The 18,278-nt window shown below is 38.4% G+C and overlaps 1 protein-coding gene across 6 annotated transcripts in view; it reads left to right on the top strand.

Moving 5' to 3' along the window:
- Positions 1-18,278, top strand: part of LOC129765356 (hemicentin-2-like) — a 958,618-nt gene that overhangs the window by 824,534 nt on the left and 115,806 nt on the right. For all 6 annotated transcript variants that reach the window (XM_055765587.1, XM_055765588.1, XM_055765589.1 and 3 more), the window contains one exon: positions 10,207-10,520. In XM_055765587.1, coding sequence (XP_055621562.1) covers positions 10,207-10,520 — 314 coding nt within the window. The remainder of the gene's footprint in view (positions 1-10,206; positions 10,521-18,278) is intronic.

Here is an 18,278-nt window from a genome sequence, read left to right on the forward strand (position 1 = left end):
GTAAAAAACCGCGTTAATTCCAAAAACCGTGTAAAAAAGCCGCGTATAAAAAAAAACGTGTCTAAAAAAAACGCGTAAAAAGCGACTTCAGTGTTTTGTCATTGTTGATGTTTCCATGCGATACCAAAGTTATATTGATTTAGTCTGAGATGTGAAATAATGGTGCTGGTGCAACAAGTATATAATCGACTGTAGCTGAGTCTATGTCAATTGCGAAAAAGGCCACCGAAATAGTGTTCGAGGTAAATTTTCAATGCATCGACATGAAACAAATTGCGACATACGATCAGCTGTTGTTCTGTATTGTTCTGGGAGGGCAAGAATGAATCATCAATCAATTATCGTCAACAGATTCTACAATAATAAAAAAAAACCATTTCAGCGCGATCAAACCATTATACTAAACAGTTATTTCTAAAATTTCACAGCATTATTAAATAATATCCGTAGTTATTAACAAGCAACCTATATAAAATAACAGTGTAGTTCTACGTCAACAATGCGGTCATAGCTTGAACACAACCTCATATAATTTTTTAAAAGGGTGTTTTCAATTTACCTAAATTTAGATGCCTGATTAAAATATGGTATTTGACAAGGTTGTTTGAAAAATGCACTGCTAAAAATCTCTCAAAAATTCAATCATCAAATTAAAAATCAAAACACCCCCTTCGATATTTTTCTGTATATTTTTATTGGAAAATACTTCGAATTAATCACAGTTTGACGTACAGTGGTGCCATGTCGGACTCAGTAAAATGAAGATATGAATTTTTGAAAATGACTTAAATTTCAATACTTTGTGAAAGTTTTAGAAAATTAACATGAGAAATTGAATCTACATACGATTCAACATTAAAAACTATATGTAACGTTTTATCCGATGACTAACCGAGGACTAACCGAGATATAACCCATTTAATATAATTTGAATCATGCTCGCGAAATATTCGAAAATGCAGGGCTGCCATTTTGATCTTTTTGGTCTCAAAAATGCTTGAAAAATGATTATAAAGTTACTTTGAAACCATGTGCTTAGGATACGGACAGGATCTGATAGAATTCCATCATCCTAAATAAATTAATCGGGTATGTTGTTAATCAGATTTATATTTGTTCTGCTCTCGCCCAGTTCAGTAGCTTGTTTCTACAACTTCAGCACCGACATAGCTTCTTGTAGCTTTTTCAAATGCTGTTAAAAATCCTCAAATTTTTTCGATTGTAGTTGAGATAAGATAATTATAAACGTAAAGATCGCAATACGTTTTCCTAACACTGAGACCGACTTTTTTAATATTTTCAGTGCACTTTTTCATAAAACTAGAGGAATTTTTATAATTATATTGCAATATATTGTTAGGCGAAGTCCAAATCGATAGGTGCAAAAATATCATGAACCGATATGACCGATATGAATGCCAAAATGACTCTCTATCAGGCTGATTCGAATGTTAAATGAATGAAATTGATGAAATGGGAAAAAAAACTATTGACATCAAGCATTAACCAATATCGGAACGTTATTATAAAAAATATGTACATTATGTATGAAACCAAAAAAAAACTGTAATCTGTAACTACAGATTCTCGGTTTCAAAAAGTCAAAAAAAAACAGATTATTCTGTAAATATGGTAACCCTGCTGGACACTACGAGGATCCGACACTTTACTAACATTATTTTTATTATAAGAAATTGGTTATATCTCGAGATTGGTTGGTTCTTCAGATAAAACGTTGCATATAGTTTTTCATGTTAGAATTATTTATTTATTTAATTTTTTTATTTATTCATTTCGTCAAACAAATGTAGACTACACACTTATACACTAATGTTACAATGTTTTCTTATGTTTGAGGTACATGTTTCTTTTTAGCTGTTTTTTATTCATTGTTGTGTCAATTATTTCGCAGTGCTGATTGTATATACGCATCATGCGATTGATAGGGGTGTTATTTGCATAATTTGTTCTGGATGTTTTGGTTAGAAACAAATTTCGTGTTCTTAGTTGACGCCCTGGTACATAGAAATTTAGTTTTTCTAGTAATTCAGCTGACTGTACTCGTTGCGAAATTAGGTCATTAACAAAAGAAAGCATTGCAAATTCACGGCGTTCTTTTAGTGTTTGGATGTTTATGAGCATGCAGCGTGCTTCATATGAAGGAAGTGGAAATGAGGTCCAGTAGAGTTTACGAAGTGCAAATAGAAGAAAATGTTTCTGGACTGACTCAATGCGTTCTTCATGTACGACCATATACGGGTTCCAAACGATGTTACAGTATTCCAGAATAGGCCTTACATATGTAATATATAAAAGCTTTATTGTGTATGGGTCCTGGAAGTTATGTGAGAAGCGTTTGACAAAACTTAACACACTATTCGCCTTATTTATTACAGAGTTGTAGTGTTCTATGAATATGAGTTTACAGTTCAGGACGACGCCTAGATCTCTAACTATTTCACATTTTTCTACATTTCGATTTCCAAGAAATATTACAATATTTGGTACGTGTTTTTTTCTGCTAGATGTTATAGAGTTGCACTTTTTCACATTCAGTGTTAGTAGATTTTTATCACACCAAGTATGGAATACATGTATTTCGTTTCGAAATGCTTCGATGTCGTTTTCATTTCCAATTTTCGCGAAAAGCTTCATGTCGTCTGCATACACAAGTACATTGATACTCTTGAGAAGGAAGGAGATGTCATAAACGTACAGAATGAAAAGAAGAGGACCAAGATGAGAGCTATGTGGGACTCCCGAAGTGACTTTTACTGGATTTGGAAGAGAATTTTGAAAATGAACAATTTGTTCACGGTTTGTTAGATAAGAATTGAGCCAGTTTAAGAGTCTTTGTTCCATTCCTATTTTCTGCAATTTGAAGAGTAGTAATGGAATGTCGATGCGATCAAATGCTTTACTGACGTCAGTGTAAAGAGCTTCTACGTGTTTGCCATTTTCCATTGCATTCAAAATAAAAGTCACAAAAGCCAACAGATTAGTTGCAGTTGAACGGCCTTTGAAGAAGCCATGTTGCATACACGTAATTCTATTCTTTACTTGTTGGAAGACTTTTTCGTTGAGTATTGCTTCGAATAGTTTAGGAATGCAAGTGATAATGGCAATTCCACGATAATTACGTACGTCAGATTTAGCGCCTGATTTAAAGATAGGTACCAAAAAAGATTGTTTCCTTTTTTCTGGGAATATTCCAGTTTGTAGTGACATATTGAAAAAGCAATGTAAGGGAAGGGTGAGTTCCTCAGCCAGGTTCTTTAGGAATATAGGTGCTATTCCGTCAGGTCCTAGTCCTTTTGTTCCGTCTAATTTTTCTAGTGCATGGCATATTTCCTGTTGTGAAAGATAGTTCACCGATATGTCATTTGGATATTCCGGTAAAAATGAAAAGTAGTTCCGATCGCGATTTTCTTCGGAAAATGTGGTATATACGAGGGTCACTATTTATATTTCGGGAATAGGAAAAAAACAACTAAGCTGCGAATTTTTTTTTGTTTTTCAAAGTACTCGCCATGATCGATACACTTTTGCATGCGCTTAAACCAATTTTCAAAGCATTTATTCCAATCGACACGAGCCTTTTTTTTTTGAGCGATTGTCAAATTATGTGGGATCTAACGTGAACATAATTTTCGCACAACTAAGTGTTCATGTAAAACCGCATATATGCTGGTGGAACTAATGCTTAGGGATGCCTCAATCTCACAATAGGTTACATGACGATCTTGCTTAATCATTTCGTGCACAGCATCGATGTTTTCTGGCACTACAGTCGATTTTGGACGACCTTCACGAAACTCGTCGGACAGCGAACTACGACCACGATTGAATTCACTATACCAGCGATACACAGTGGTTTTTGATGGAGCTTCATCGCCAAAAGTCAAATTAAGTTGATTGACGCACTCTTGTTGTGATAATCCACGTCGAAAGTCGTAAAAAATCATCGCACGAAAATGTTCACGATTCAGTTCCATTTTTTTGCCGAGACCAAACTTTCAACTAAATATAAAATAAACAAATAGCGTCCGTATGACAAAATGTTCTGAGTACGTATGTCAAACTTTACGATGGAACCGTCAGATGGACTCACATGACATCAGTGTTGCCAATTCCCGAAATATAAATAGTGACCCTCGTAATTCCGGAAAGAAATTTGCAAAGAGATAACAAATTTCGTTCGAAGAATTCCTCACATCCTCATCGAGATGCATCTGCGATGGGAAGTTTTTGAGCTTAGACTTTTCGTAATTAAAGAATTTCTTCGGGCATGATTTGACTTCAGTTTCGACCTTTCTATTGTACTCTTCATGTGCACTTTTAATTGCAAAATTTAATTCTTGGGAAATATTTTGATATTAAGGCAAATTTTGATGACTTTTGTCTATTTCGTATCTTTTATGTGCTTTTTGTTTTTTATTCTTTAAATTTCTTATTTGAACGTTAAACCAGATAGGATATTTGCTGGTTGAATTTCTTCGTCTTCTTTTCTTCGGCACAAAATCTGATATTATGTTATTCATAATTTCGTGAAGAATATGTACAGTTAAGTTGACATCTCGTTCGCTGTTTAATAAAGTTTGCCATTCTATGACTTGTAGGCTACATTTGATTGCTTCAAAGTTCGTCTTGTTATATTCCGGTACTTCTTCATACTCCCAGTCGATGGGCAATTGTCTATTATGTATAAAGATTGAGTATTCAATTGCTGTGTGAAATTTTTCATTTTTCCAAAGAGGAGTCATGGACTCATTCACACAAAAGTCGTCGGTGATGTTAGTGAATAATAGGTCTAGATCATATTTTTGGAAATTTTTACATGATTTATTTGGTTAAGACCGAGATGTGCAATTTCGTCAAATATATATTGTAGGGTTTCATTTTCCCCGACGACTGGAAGTAGAATGCATTCATTATCATTATCGGGAATGAAGTCTACTTTATTTTGATTGAAGTCGCCATAGATATGCAATTTCACTTCTGGTTCTAGTGTTTCTGCAATTCGATTTGCCGTCTGAAAAAATAATTCATACGACTTTTTATTTGCATGTTTGGGTGGGAAATACACAGAAGCAAATATGTGTACTTCGCCAGCTATAGATAATTTTGCCCATACATGCTCAAATTCTTTATGTTTTTCGTTTATAAGTTCCTCAGAAGTGGAATTTGCATTAATGGCAATGAGGACCCCTCCTCCAGACTTCTTCTGAGATAACGATAAGTTGCGGTCATGCCGGAATACGTTAAAATTATTTCCAAAAACTTCTTCGCTTCTTACGCTTTCGTCCCAGCTAGTTTCAGTTGCAAGAATTATATTGAAAGAAGCGGGTAAAAGATTTTGATGAATTTCCTTCATTTTTGCTGGGCTTTTCATGCGATTGAAGTTTTGACAGTATATCAAAATTTCAGTCGCATTCTGTTGAGAAGGCGGAAAAGTATTTGGAAGACTAATTCTACTTACTTCACTGTTTTGATTGTTTCGACTACTATTTCCCTGTAAGGGGCGCGTCAGCGTCGTTGAAAATTTAGCGGACTGTAGAACTTTGTAGCTGCTTCCCTAGCATGTTGTAGCCGTTGCGTGCGTTCACTGGACAGGAATGCTCGGTGTGATGTGAGGTCTACCAAGGCGGCAATGCGTGAAACTCCCAGCTCTTCGTGTACTTCCAGGAAAATTTCACGCAATAGGTTTGTGTCTGTTGGTAGACCTTCAGCTGCGAGCATTACTGATGCACTAGTTCTTGTAATTCCACGAATACAAACAGACGTTGTTTGGTCGTGGAGGAAGGAGAGATACGTCCTCACTGTGTCCATTATTTTCGAGTCCCGTAGGCGTGCTTTCAAAAAGCGTCTGTCGCCGGCAGCAGATTGCTCCGTAATTCTTATTCTAGGAGGTCGCATTGGGTCCAGAAGAGGAGAGCCTTCTCCAGGTGCTGAATTCGATTCCACAAGTGTTAGCGGAGTGGAATTTGCGTTTGACGTTGATTAGGTGCTGTTGTAATGTGGCTGATTTTCTGCTCGTTACGGGTTGATTGTTTCGCCCTTCCTGAAATTGATGTATTTCGGGACCGAGAGGCCAGCAATTGGACGATCGGTATTTGATGGTGGGCCAGCAAACTGCACTTTTGCTGAGGCCAGCAGTTCCTTATCCGATTTATCGGCGCGTCTGTGTTGATTTTTGTTATTCGCATTGTTGCGTGCAGTTTGCTTTCTTCGCTTCCTGTTGAGTTTTGCTTTGTCGGCTGCTTTTTCTTGAAGCCTACGAATTCGTTGTTTGGCATCGAATTCCGACTAGTCCGGCTTCCAATGCCGTTTATGGTCAAAGCAACGCCATCCTGGAGAAGTGTGGTCTTCCTTCGTATAAACTATTTTGATGGATGCGCGGCTTCCAGATAGTTCCTCTTCTAAGCTTACAGTTGGCTTGACAGTGTGGGAGACACTAGAGGAAGACAATGCACTTGCCATTTCTTCCATTTGTGTTCTTTACTTCGTGTGATGTGCGAGTCTCTCAAGTCAGTTTTTAGGGACTCGAATAATTGGGGCAGAAGGTCGATGGAGTTTGTTGTTGAATGTTTTATTTCCATTTCTTCAACTGCGACTGATGCCGCTAATTTCGCTGCTGATTCTACTGCTGAGCTGTTGTCCGTTGGGGCTATTCCTAATACAGGTAAACTTCGATATAACGTACATTTCACTTTCAAAATTGTACGTTGTATCGAATTGTACGTTATATCGAAGCATAATAATGTACTCACAAACGTAGTCTGTAATACATTATTGTGTTGCTGTTTTAGTCAAGTTAATGAATAACTTCAATTAGAAGACGAAGCCAGCGTTTCTCATGATGTTTCCCTTCGTACTGTTAATTAAAGCTTGATTCATTTAGAATCCGGAATCACAAAACCAGCTGTATTTCGAGATTGATTGTAGGTACAAAACTCGTTTTAGCATCACAATACAGATAATTCATTGTTCTATCAGAAAAAAATATTGAAAAAAAATTTCCTTTACACTTTGGAAATATGTACGTTATATCGAGTGACGTTATATCGAGGGTACGTCATAACGAGGGTACGTTATATCGAAGTTTCCATGTAGCGATGTTATGGCATTTTTGATTCCCGCAGTGCTGGTTTTTGTGCTGCTGAAGACTTGCGAGACGCTCTTTTTTATATCCTACAGCATTTCTTCTATGTTCGAGAGGGTTTCATCGTGTGTTGCACTGAGCGATTTGAAGTTGTTTAGTAATTTATGATTGGCTTCGAGTGTCATGCCAATGTTTTCGTTGATTGATTTTAGTGGCTTCACAAGCGACTTCATGCCCAGGTTAGTTATGAATTCTTCTTCGCAGTCCTGACATAGTGGCAGCATGAAGGTTCGCAAAATTTCTTCATGATTTCGTTGCGCTCCCACACAGGCGATGTTGCTGGTTCCATTGCAACGCCACAAAAAGCGATTGTCGCTGAGCGCACAATTCACTATTCCGCACTTCATTACACTCGCGTCGAATAAAAAAAATGTAAATAAATGAAGTGGAGCGCGCGGGTCACGTCGTAAAAAAGTAAGATTTTTTACTAATAAAAAAAAAGTTAAAAATATACTGGAGCGCTGGTGAAACCGGACAGCACTCAACGACGGTTGAAAGTCCATTTGATCGTTAGATCGCATGTACATCCAATTTCTCATGCTACATTTCTTAAATGGTCGGTCTGACACGGCATCACTACACGTCAAACTTTATTAAATTAGATGTGTTTTCTAATAAAACAATGAAAAAAAATATCGAAGTTGAATGTTTTCAGATATAAAAGCTTTTAATATTAAATTAAATTTTAAGCAACATTTTTTTGATTTCCCATCAACTTTGTCAAACATCATATTATTATCAGACATCTGGAATTTGAGTTACGAGTTTTTGAAAGAAAGATCAATGATTATAAATACGCCCTTAAAATAAATAAATCGTAATTTTAATTGGTCATATGATAATGAAAATAGTGATTTTATATAGCTTCCATCATATTTACGGAGTTTCAAACAAATCGAACAAGGTCAGGTCAAAATTTGGCATGGAATTACTCAGCTTTCAATGGACATTACTTTAAATAAGATATTTCAAACCATACAATAAACGTATATTTTTGTTGAAAAAAATGTAGGTTAAAAAAATTTAGGATGCTACGTAACGTATCAAGATTTGTCTAGGGCGTGATAGGGAATCATATTTGATACAGTACTGGCAATAAATGGCAATTGCTTCTCAATCTTTGCTATTGCAGTCTCAATCGCACTGTTCGTCCGATATGTTCAATGATAAGCTTTCTGTTATATTTCTGCTTGTAGCGCTTGGGTTTTTTCCCGATCCGTTGTCAAGCGTTTGCGTCCACGTCCTACCTCGTCGCAAACAGTACCAAGCTCTGGGTACTCCCTCCAAAGTTTCTGAATCGCACCAATGCTTGCGTTGCTGTGGCTGTCCTTAACTATAAGTATTCAGGAGTAATAAAACGCGTGTACGCTGTCCGATAGTATAGTATTGTATACAAAATTTTATTTACAGCTTGTGTGGTTCACAGTTGTGTGAAAATCTATTGATCGTAAGATCATATTGTTAGTTCTTTGGATAGGTGGGTGTGTATGCGTGAATATAGATTTATCCGATGTGATAATGATGGGGTGACCAGTGAACCTTATCATGATCAAATCTGGCACAACAAATGTACAAATCTTGTACTGCAATCCAAAAACAATATTGGTGTTGTTAACAGATATCTTACTTATGTAAAACAAACGGTTATTAAGCGAAGAGGAAAACAGTGTATTATTGCCAGTACTGTGAATAAATCTTACTTGTCATATGGTGTAATTTCAGTAATTACTGTATCATCGAGTTTTAATAGTTTTTGGCTAGACATATCTAAAATTCGTTCTAAATAAAAAAAAATTAAACTTCCCTCAAATTATCCTGTAAAATTAAGTAACATTTCATCTCAATCAAAAAATCTACAAAAACTCGCTTTTTTGAAATTAAATTATATGTTTATCTATTCTGGTGGAATGAATCATCCTCTACTGATAATGGAAATAGCTTCATCGCTCATAATTTGTAAGTCACTCTCAGAATAGTTATAGTGAAGAAGTTTAACAATATAAGAGAATATATAGATATTCGACCTTCGTTCCCTGGATCATTGTGCACTGGTAAAAGCTATGCCGAAATTCAGTTGATTTTAAAAAAAGGAAGGCATCCACCAGTAAAATCATTCGTCAAAAACAGGAACAGGATGTAATCACACGGCATCAGGTCTAGGATATGAGGTGGATGCATAAGAATCTCCCATCCATGCTCCTAGAGCGTCTGGTAAATCACTATCAGTGAGTGGCCAGGCGTTGTCCTGATCGAACACAATTCCTCTTCCATAGTGCACAGTACTGGCTTGAATTAACCTCGTAGCAATTCCTAGTGCTATTATCATGATTTGATTCGGGACGGTACAGAATTTCCGCGGTGATCATTTAGCAAACCTATAATTAACTGTTCTAAATCAAATGCCACGAATCACGATGTACGTATAGGTTTATAGTACACAGTCAATGAATCAAACACCAAATGATTTCCAGGAATGAATGTTTCAAATCACTAAATTAAATTTGTTGGAAACCGCCACTGAGAAACATTCCAGCATTGTTTTGATGAATCGCTATTAACAATGAATTAAACAATAATGAGTTTAATCATAGTTTAACAGACGCTTTAGTTTCAATCATTCGGTCAATCAATCGGACCCATCATATCGTTCGGAATAAAAAAATGCTCAGAAATTACACCTAGTTGAATTGCCATTTTAATGACACCTCTTTTATGTCCACAATTTGCAAACAATGCGTCATTCCCTACTGAATCGAGCACAAACACAATACCTCACCACTTAATAAATCATACGGAGCTATGCATTCCAATCCAATCACAATCGATACAGCCCAACTCCCGGGCTTGCATCCGCCGGTGGCATATAATTTATATCCCTTTCGAAGCCTGATCCCCATCGCGCTTCTAATGATATCAATATATGTCCAACCCGGCGAACCGTGGAGACTTTTTGCGTGCGTACACCGTAACAGGAGCCCCCACGGGAAACCCGAAGCGACCTGAAAACTAAAACAATTTTCCCTCCCATTTGCGTCCAATTACAGATATCACCAGTTGTGGCATCCAGCAAAATCATCCAATCGATGGCCATAAATCACTTCCACTGGAGACCAGCACATTCCAACTGAGTGCGTACGTAGCGGCGGCTTCGACCTCCACGGCAGGTGGTGGCCATCAGCAGCAACAGCTCCAACAGCTCCAGCATGCCGGTGTTCCCCAGTCAACCGGTGTTGGCATCGGTTCCGTAACCAAATGGGAGGAACCATATTTCGACGACACAACGCCACGCAACGTGACCGCCCTGGTCGGCAAGTCGGCGTATCTCAGCTGTCGGGTGAAGAACCTGGGCAATAAAACGGTAAGTAAATTAGGGGCCGAGGCGCTTTCAGGTGTGAGACACGGTCTGTGCCCACTGGCGTAGTATTCTAACCACAGCCCGGTACCGTGATCCAACTCTTCGGGAGTTCACACAGTGGGAGCGTAATAATAATTATGAACTATTGGAATTATTCGATGATTAATGACACTGTCATCAATCACACGGAAGTCCATCAATGGTGAAGTGAGATTTGCGTTTCGGTGACAAATTACATTTTCGCTTGCCATTCGAGCGTACTCTGCTCGCAAATAAAAATCAATCATAATGTTAAGTTAGGAGCACTCCAGTCACGTCAAATTATGCACAGCGCTTTCGAATATTAATATTGTACGTTATGCTTATCACTCTGACACACTAATGACAGCATCGCGCTGCTCAACAACGGAACGCAATCAATAGCTAATCAACAGCGTTACTCCGGCGCTAATTTGAATAATCCTATCACCGAATTCTTCTACCGAGGAGGCAATTTAATCAAATCCTTCCACAAATCCCAATGAATATTTCAAACCTGTGCTCCGCCAAATCCCTTTGATACTGTTCCTCAGGTCTGGAACTCCGAGTACATCTAATTATAATTATTTCCCCCGGGCGTCGTTGCATCAACTCTTGTTGTCGGGACGGACCAACACGGTTGTACGCGAGAGGACACGGGGTGCCCGGCATTAGACATGCGGTACCGATAGAGGAGACCAACAAATTAATTAACGGCTAAATAAATTTATCTCCCCCGATCTATCAGGCTTTCTTAGCACTGCCCGAGAGTCGGTAAGAAGATTGATTCGTCCGAAGGGAGTAATCATTACACGAGCATTAGATGCACAAACACACGGAAGGGATTGGTGCTAGATAAGGTATCGATATCGGTCAGCAATAATTGATTAATCCTACGCATAACAACGGCGAGTGTAATCAAAAAGTAATGTTGCCGCAAGCTGCCCATATAACTTATTCCAATGCGCCTTCCCCCGGCCCGTGGTGATGCCCAGAATAATCTCGAACTCAAATGAACTCGGATGTGTTTTTATGTCGGGACATATGGTCTTTAAAAGAGTAGCTATAATTATCTAAATATAGGTTTGGGGAAAAAGAAATGTCGTATTTCTGATCGAAATTTGACGCTTTCTTTAACATACTTAAAATTATCCAATTTAAGTCAAAGCCTCTTTTGAGGCCAACTTAGTATCATCGTTTTGCATGAACCGGAAGAGATGATAATCACTTGGAGCCATGTCCGGACTATACGGTGGGTGCAATAGGACATCCCATCCGAGCTCCCGTAGATTCTGGCGGGTCATCAAAGATGTGTGAGGCCGAGCGTTGTCCTGGTGGAAAACAACACCATTCCTATTGATCATTTTTGGCCCAAACACACAGCAAAACTTTCCTGGCCGTCAATCCGGGCTTGGCGATGGTTTGGGCCGGCTCACCGCGCTTCGACCACGACTTTTTTCGCTTTAGGTTGTCGTACGTGATCCACTTTTCATCACCAGTCACCATCTTCTTCAAAAATGGGTCGAGTTCGTTCCGTTTCAGCAGTGCATCGCAGGCGTTGATTCGGTCTAAGAGATTTTTTTGCGTCAACTCGTGTGGCACCCATACATCCAGCTTTTTTTGGAATCCAATATTCTGCAAATGGCTCCAAACGGTGTTATGGTCTACTTGGATGATTTCAACGATTTTATCGGTTTCCACGACGATTGGCCTACCAGTACGGGGTGTATCTTCGACAGCCACTACACCAGAACGAAATCGATCAAACCAACGCTGTGCTGTGCGAATCGTTACAGTATCGGGTCCATAAACTACACGAATTTTTTCGGCCGCCTTCGTTGCAGTTTTACCTCACAGATAGTAAAAACGTGAAATATGGCGAATTTCTTGCTTGGTGGACTCCATCTTTGACGCGCTATAACTTGAGACTGAGAATGACAATCACAAGACTTGTAGCACAGATTGTCCTTGTCAATAGTATAGTATGACCCGATGCGATAAGTACAACACAAGATATGTTTAAGTGTTGCCATATATTGAGAATATACGACATTTCTTTTACCCGAACCCAATATATAAAAATGGATTTCTGTCTGTCTGTCTGTCTGTTAGTTTCTATGATGGTGTGACCCCCCCCCCCCTCCTCTGGAATGGAGAGGGGGTCCAAAAATTTTTCAACCAAACATGACAATTCTCGGAAAACTCTGAAGGAAAAAGGGAACATTCGGAAAATTTAATTCCCATTTGTTCTACAATTACATAGTGACAATTGCTGTTAGTCAATTTGATGTTTGCGCTAGCGTATTTGATCTTTGTTCGAAACTGGAAATGGATTTGAATGTGATGAAACGCACTCCTATCTTCTTCTATCAATACCAATAAAAAGTATCGCTGAATGTGTTGATAAGAGCAGAACTCGAGGAAAGAATTGTCCGATTTAGGGCTGTCTTCATTCTATCATATTTCCTGTATAAAACATTTATTCCATGTAACGGAGAAATATGTTATTTTCAAGAGGTAGAAAAATCTTGAACGAGAATTGTGTCTGGAAATAATCTGATATTATAATGATGGGTTTTGTTAGGAATACTAGGAATTTCGTTGTATATTGTACAGGGTGGGCCATTTAAAGTGGAAGGATTTGTTTTTGCAATAGCAAAGTAAAGAAGTGGAATTTTTTTTTTTTAAATTCATTTATTTTGGTCCAAGGAGATTTGTTCTAACTACTTTTTGATTATGATATCTCGTAAATGACCGCCTCTGGCCTTGACCGCAAAATGTGCCCTTTTTTCGGCATTTTCCATCACTTTGCCCATCACTTTTCGGCCGATATGGCAGCAATTTCTTGTCGGATATTGTCTTTCAGCGCAGCCAGGGTCCTTGGTTTACCAGTGTATACCTTGGATTTTAAATATCCCCATAAAAAAAGTCAGGAGGCGTCAAATCAGGTGATCTCGGTGGCCAGTCATAATCGCCGTTTTTCGATATTAATCTTCCGGGGAACATTTCGCGCAATAATTTGGTCGTGGCAGCCGCTGTATGGCATGTAACGCCGTCCTGTTGGAACCAGTAATTGTCCAATTCATTTTCACGAACAAATGGCAATAAAAAATCGGTTATCATTGTCCGATAACGCTCCCCATTCACGGTTACCGTTGCTCCATTTTCGTTTTCAAATAAGTACGGGCCGATGACTTTATCGGCATAAATGCCACACCACACAGTAACTTTTTGGTCGTAAAGAGGTTGCGTTTCGATGAATTGAGGGTTTTCAGTAGCATAAAACCAACAATTTTGTTTATTCACTCCTCCATTCAAGTTGAAATGCGCCTCATCAGACATTATGATTTTTTGCCAAAAGCCACGTTCATTTTTGGCCATTTCGATGGTCCATTTCGCAAAATCAAGTCGACGTGGTAAGTCAGATGGGTTAAGTTGTTGAGCCATTTGAATTTTATACGGGAACATTTTCAAATCAACACGAATTATGCGTCGGAGAGTGGTTCGAGCGATGCCTAACTCTTGCGAACGATGGCGACCTGATGTCGATGGAGTCTTTGCAACACTGGCTCGAACGGCATCAATATTCTCGTCGAAACGTCTTGGTCGTTGTCTGGACAGATGACTGGCATTACCAACACTACCAGACGATATAAATTTGGCATATAATCGACGTATAGTGTTGTCTCCAGGCGATGTTTTAACTTTATTTTTACTTTTCTACGCACGTTTAGTTAACACAATTGAGAAGTTATTTTGAATGTACAGCTGAACAATTTCAGCGCGTTGTTTAGGTGTGTATTGTTCCATGGTTAAAATTGTACTGAAATGACGCTTCCAACGCGGTATGACATTTGTTAATCTGACATCTCTGTCAAAAGTTATGGGGTTGCCAGATGCTTCCACTTTAAATGGCCCACCCTGTATTTTATTCGTAATTCAACGGCATCTGGTCCAGAGTGGCAACATAAAGAAAACGCATATTTTATTGTACACCTCATCAACTTTATTAGCATTTAAACAACATTTAAACAAAATTACGAGAAATCTACACTATAAACACATTAAAATCACTCTGAGTACACACTTGTAAAACTTTAGCGCAGCTATACCGTTCTGAATCATTTTTCGGACGCTTAAGGCATATGATGCAGAAAACCGATCTAAACTTTATGCACAGGTATAATAATCGTTAATATTTTTAATAAATTAGTTTAACATGATTTTAAGCTTTCTACTTTGGTACCTATTAGATTGAAAACATAAAAAATCATCGAATAAAATGCTTTTCAAATGAAGGGAACAAAAATCAAATTTCGGACACTTTATTTTGTAATTTTTTGAACGAAAATTACATTACACTTGATTATATTTTATAGTCAACTGCGAAACACTTACCAAGCAATTACAGTAAACTGTTAACAATGATGAGAAATGATGAAACACGGGAGAAATTTGAATATTTATGAACGGGTAAATTTTACGTGCTTACGCTAAATGTCAAACACAAACGATAATGAGTAGTGTTGTAAGATTTCTGCCGATATGTTATAATTCAAATGTAGTTCTCATGTGAAATAACAGTGAAACCAAGGGATTACTCTAAAGAAGCAATTGTGATATTAATTTGATAGTTATATCATCAGTGCATTGAGCATTTCAAGATATTAGAACAAAGTGTCCGAAATATGATTCAGAACGGTGTATAAGTTTATTCATCGTCACTTACTTTTTATCACGAGGAACAAAAACCTGATAAAACATTGATTATTTGTAACACACATCATACATACCACTAGCGGTGGAAAAAAGCACAAAACGACCATCACACAAACACTAACAATCGAACTGTCATAGGGTAGGAACAAATGGAAACAGATTCGCTATAAAAAGAAGAATTGTTTTATTACGAATACTATAGACGCACCCCAATCAAATAGAGCTACAGCAACGAATTCACCACATTTCTCGATTATATAGTCCGTGTTAGGGGAACGCCTTGCGGTTTGCACAAACGAAGAGGAAATTAGAAGTAATAATTCTAACGCTATCCATTGAAACAATAATAATTTTAGATATGTGAAGACATGTCTTTATTTTGAATACATTGGTTCTCTATGAGGACATTTAATATTGTTAAGACATGATTTATCAAACATGGTATTTTTAATAAGCACACATAGTTAAAAGGAAAATAAAATCGAACTTTCACAAGAAAATTGGCATTATGACAACCAATCCAATACATGTGAGCAAGATTCCTCCATAAAATCTATAAAGCACAGCAAGGTACACATCAAAGCAGAGGTCAACTTAGCTTCCTTCAAATATAGTAGGTGTTTTCTCACAAAGATTTGCGGATAGAACTATTTCTTGCAGAATCTAATTTCCCAGAAAGTGCTATAATTGAAGAACATCGCTAGTCAGCGCAGCTTTAACTTAAAGCTCCACGTTAAACTAATTAACAATATGCCGCTCACTTTTGAACATACTAATCAATTAACACGCATCAGCTATCCTAGGGACTAATGTTAATTGCACATTCTAACGAGCATCCGATTAATGTCCTTTTCCCTCAACCTCATCTGTTTGCACAACTATGTAAAGTGTCTTAGTTTATTGATTCCACTATTCAGCCGTATAAACTCACTCAACAAACAACAATCGAATCATCACACTAATATATGCAGACTTGTTTGCTCCCGAGCGACTGTTTGAATATCTGTTACGCATTTGTCAGCCGATTGACATCCCAGGCGTGTGTCATAGTGTCCATTCGAGTATCGGCATACAGTTCATTATCCGATAACCACACCAAGAGATTCAAATTTGCCAGTAGAACCGCTTAAAAGCCGATTCAAGTGCATTTTCGCCGATACACGCAGTTCTCCTGGAGTGTATCTTTATGAGGCCACCGACTGACTCCATGGCTGCAATATTTCACAGTCTGATATTTTCGGGATTTAAAATTCTAATAAATTAAACGGCAGCCCGATAACTAACCCCCGAGGGTTATGGAAGACTCCTTTGCTGCGCTCTGACTATCAACACTATCTATCACAGAAAATAGAAACCCGTCAGTAAATTAGAAAAAGGATGCCATTTATAACTTCGCCACTTCCGACGTGCACTTTGGTGGCGAAGACGACGACAACGAGGGCGATTGGGGGTGGAAGGAAAAGGTTTTTTGCTGCTTCGCTGTTGCTATCAACCTTTCTTTGAGAGCAGTGCTTAATTTTCCTTCTTGTGTGCGAGATTTGCTGCGGAAAACGGACGCCCGCTCGTTAAACGTTTCTGCATCTATCCATCCATCCTGCTGTGGGTGAGATTCATCCCGTTTCGCATAATCTGATGTCTGGACCGGGTCGGGCCGGGCGCACGAGCAGAGCGGATGCTGGCAAAGTTCCATTCATCAAAATCTTAGATTGAAATGGATTTTAAAAATTTATGAGATCCATCTTCCTTTCAGGCGAGCAGGGATGGATCTTTTCCGAGTTGTACCCCGGTGACCGAAAAAGAAGCAAGAGAAGGATGAGCGAGGGAGGGTGGATATGCTTTGCTTTTCCCGTTCCAGCTCTAGATGTCCCGCTGTCAGTATTTATGCTTTATCGAGCGGACGGTGTTCGGCGGGGACACTTGACATTTTATTTTCCCTTCACAGCATACAAAGGATGCGGGAGATGGACGACGATCAACAGTTTCAGCAGGGCGTACAACAAACACTGGAAAAAAGAAGATTTTTCAGATAAATATCGGGCATTGCGAGATAAGCAGAAGGGCGGTCCGCTTTTTCGGCTCGGAGTTGACAGTTTTCACAACCCTATTCCTGTTCCCTCCTCCGTTGATGGATGAGATTTGAAGTTCCCTCCTGGAACGACTTCGGACACACAGACGACTCAATCAAATTCATTGGAAATGAACGAGCCCACAAGCCGTAGCAGAATAAATTAATCATTCATTTGTCCATTCCCAAGCGTTCTTTAAAAATCAAGCTGGAGAACTTTTGAATCCAACAAATGTTTGATTCATTCCGTTGGAAAACTTTAGTTTGAAATTGTGAACGGATTGCGAGTTTTCTGCATGAATGAATGAATGACAGCGGTTGTCAACAAAGGTTAAATTTTGTTAAGGTACCCCAATGTTGGATAGAAACAGTCGCTAATTTGCACATTGAATATTATCGAGTTGTTATTCGTAGTATTATTTGAATAACTCTTCGTTTTCAACAAGCGTTTTCAGTGTAGTTTGATACACATATTAAATTTAGAAATGATATCCCCCGGAAAAGTCAGAAGCGTTTTGTCTCGATCTCAGGTAACGATGTTGAAATAATCGATAAATTATATCTTTAGAGGAGCATACCGGATGTTAGGTTCGTCAGGACATATGTTATAAGTTGTGATAAGTTAGAACACCCACACACACACACACACATCTTCTTCTTCTTCTTCAATGGCACTAACGTTCCTAGAGGAACTTCGCCGTCATTTTTATTAGTACTTAGTTGAGATTTCTATGCCAAATAACACGCCTTGAATGCATTCTGAGTGGCAAGCTCTAGAATACGCGTGATCACAGTGCAAGTCGGAGGAAATTTCTTTGACGAAAAATTCCCCCGACCAGAACGAGAATCGAACCCGAACACCCGGCATGTTAGTTATGACGCTAACCACTCGGCCACGGGAGCACAACACACACACACACATATATATATATATATATATATATATATATATATATATA

Source organism: Toxorhynchites rutilus, chromosome 2 (genome assembly GCF_029784135.1).
Source record: "Toxorhynchites rutilus septentrionalis strain SRP chromosome 2, ASM2978413v1, whole genome shotgun sequence".
Taxonomy (NCBI): Eukaryota; Metazoa; Arthropoda; class Insecta; order Diptera; family Culicidae; genus Toxorhynchites; species Toxorhynchites rutilus.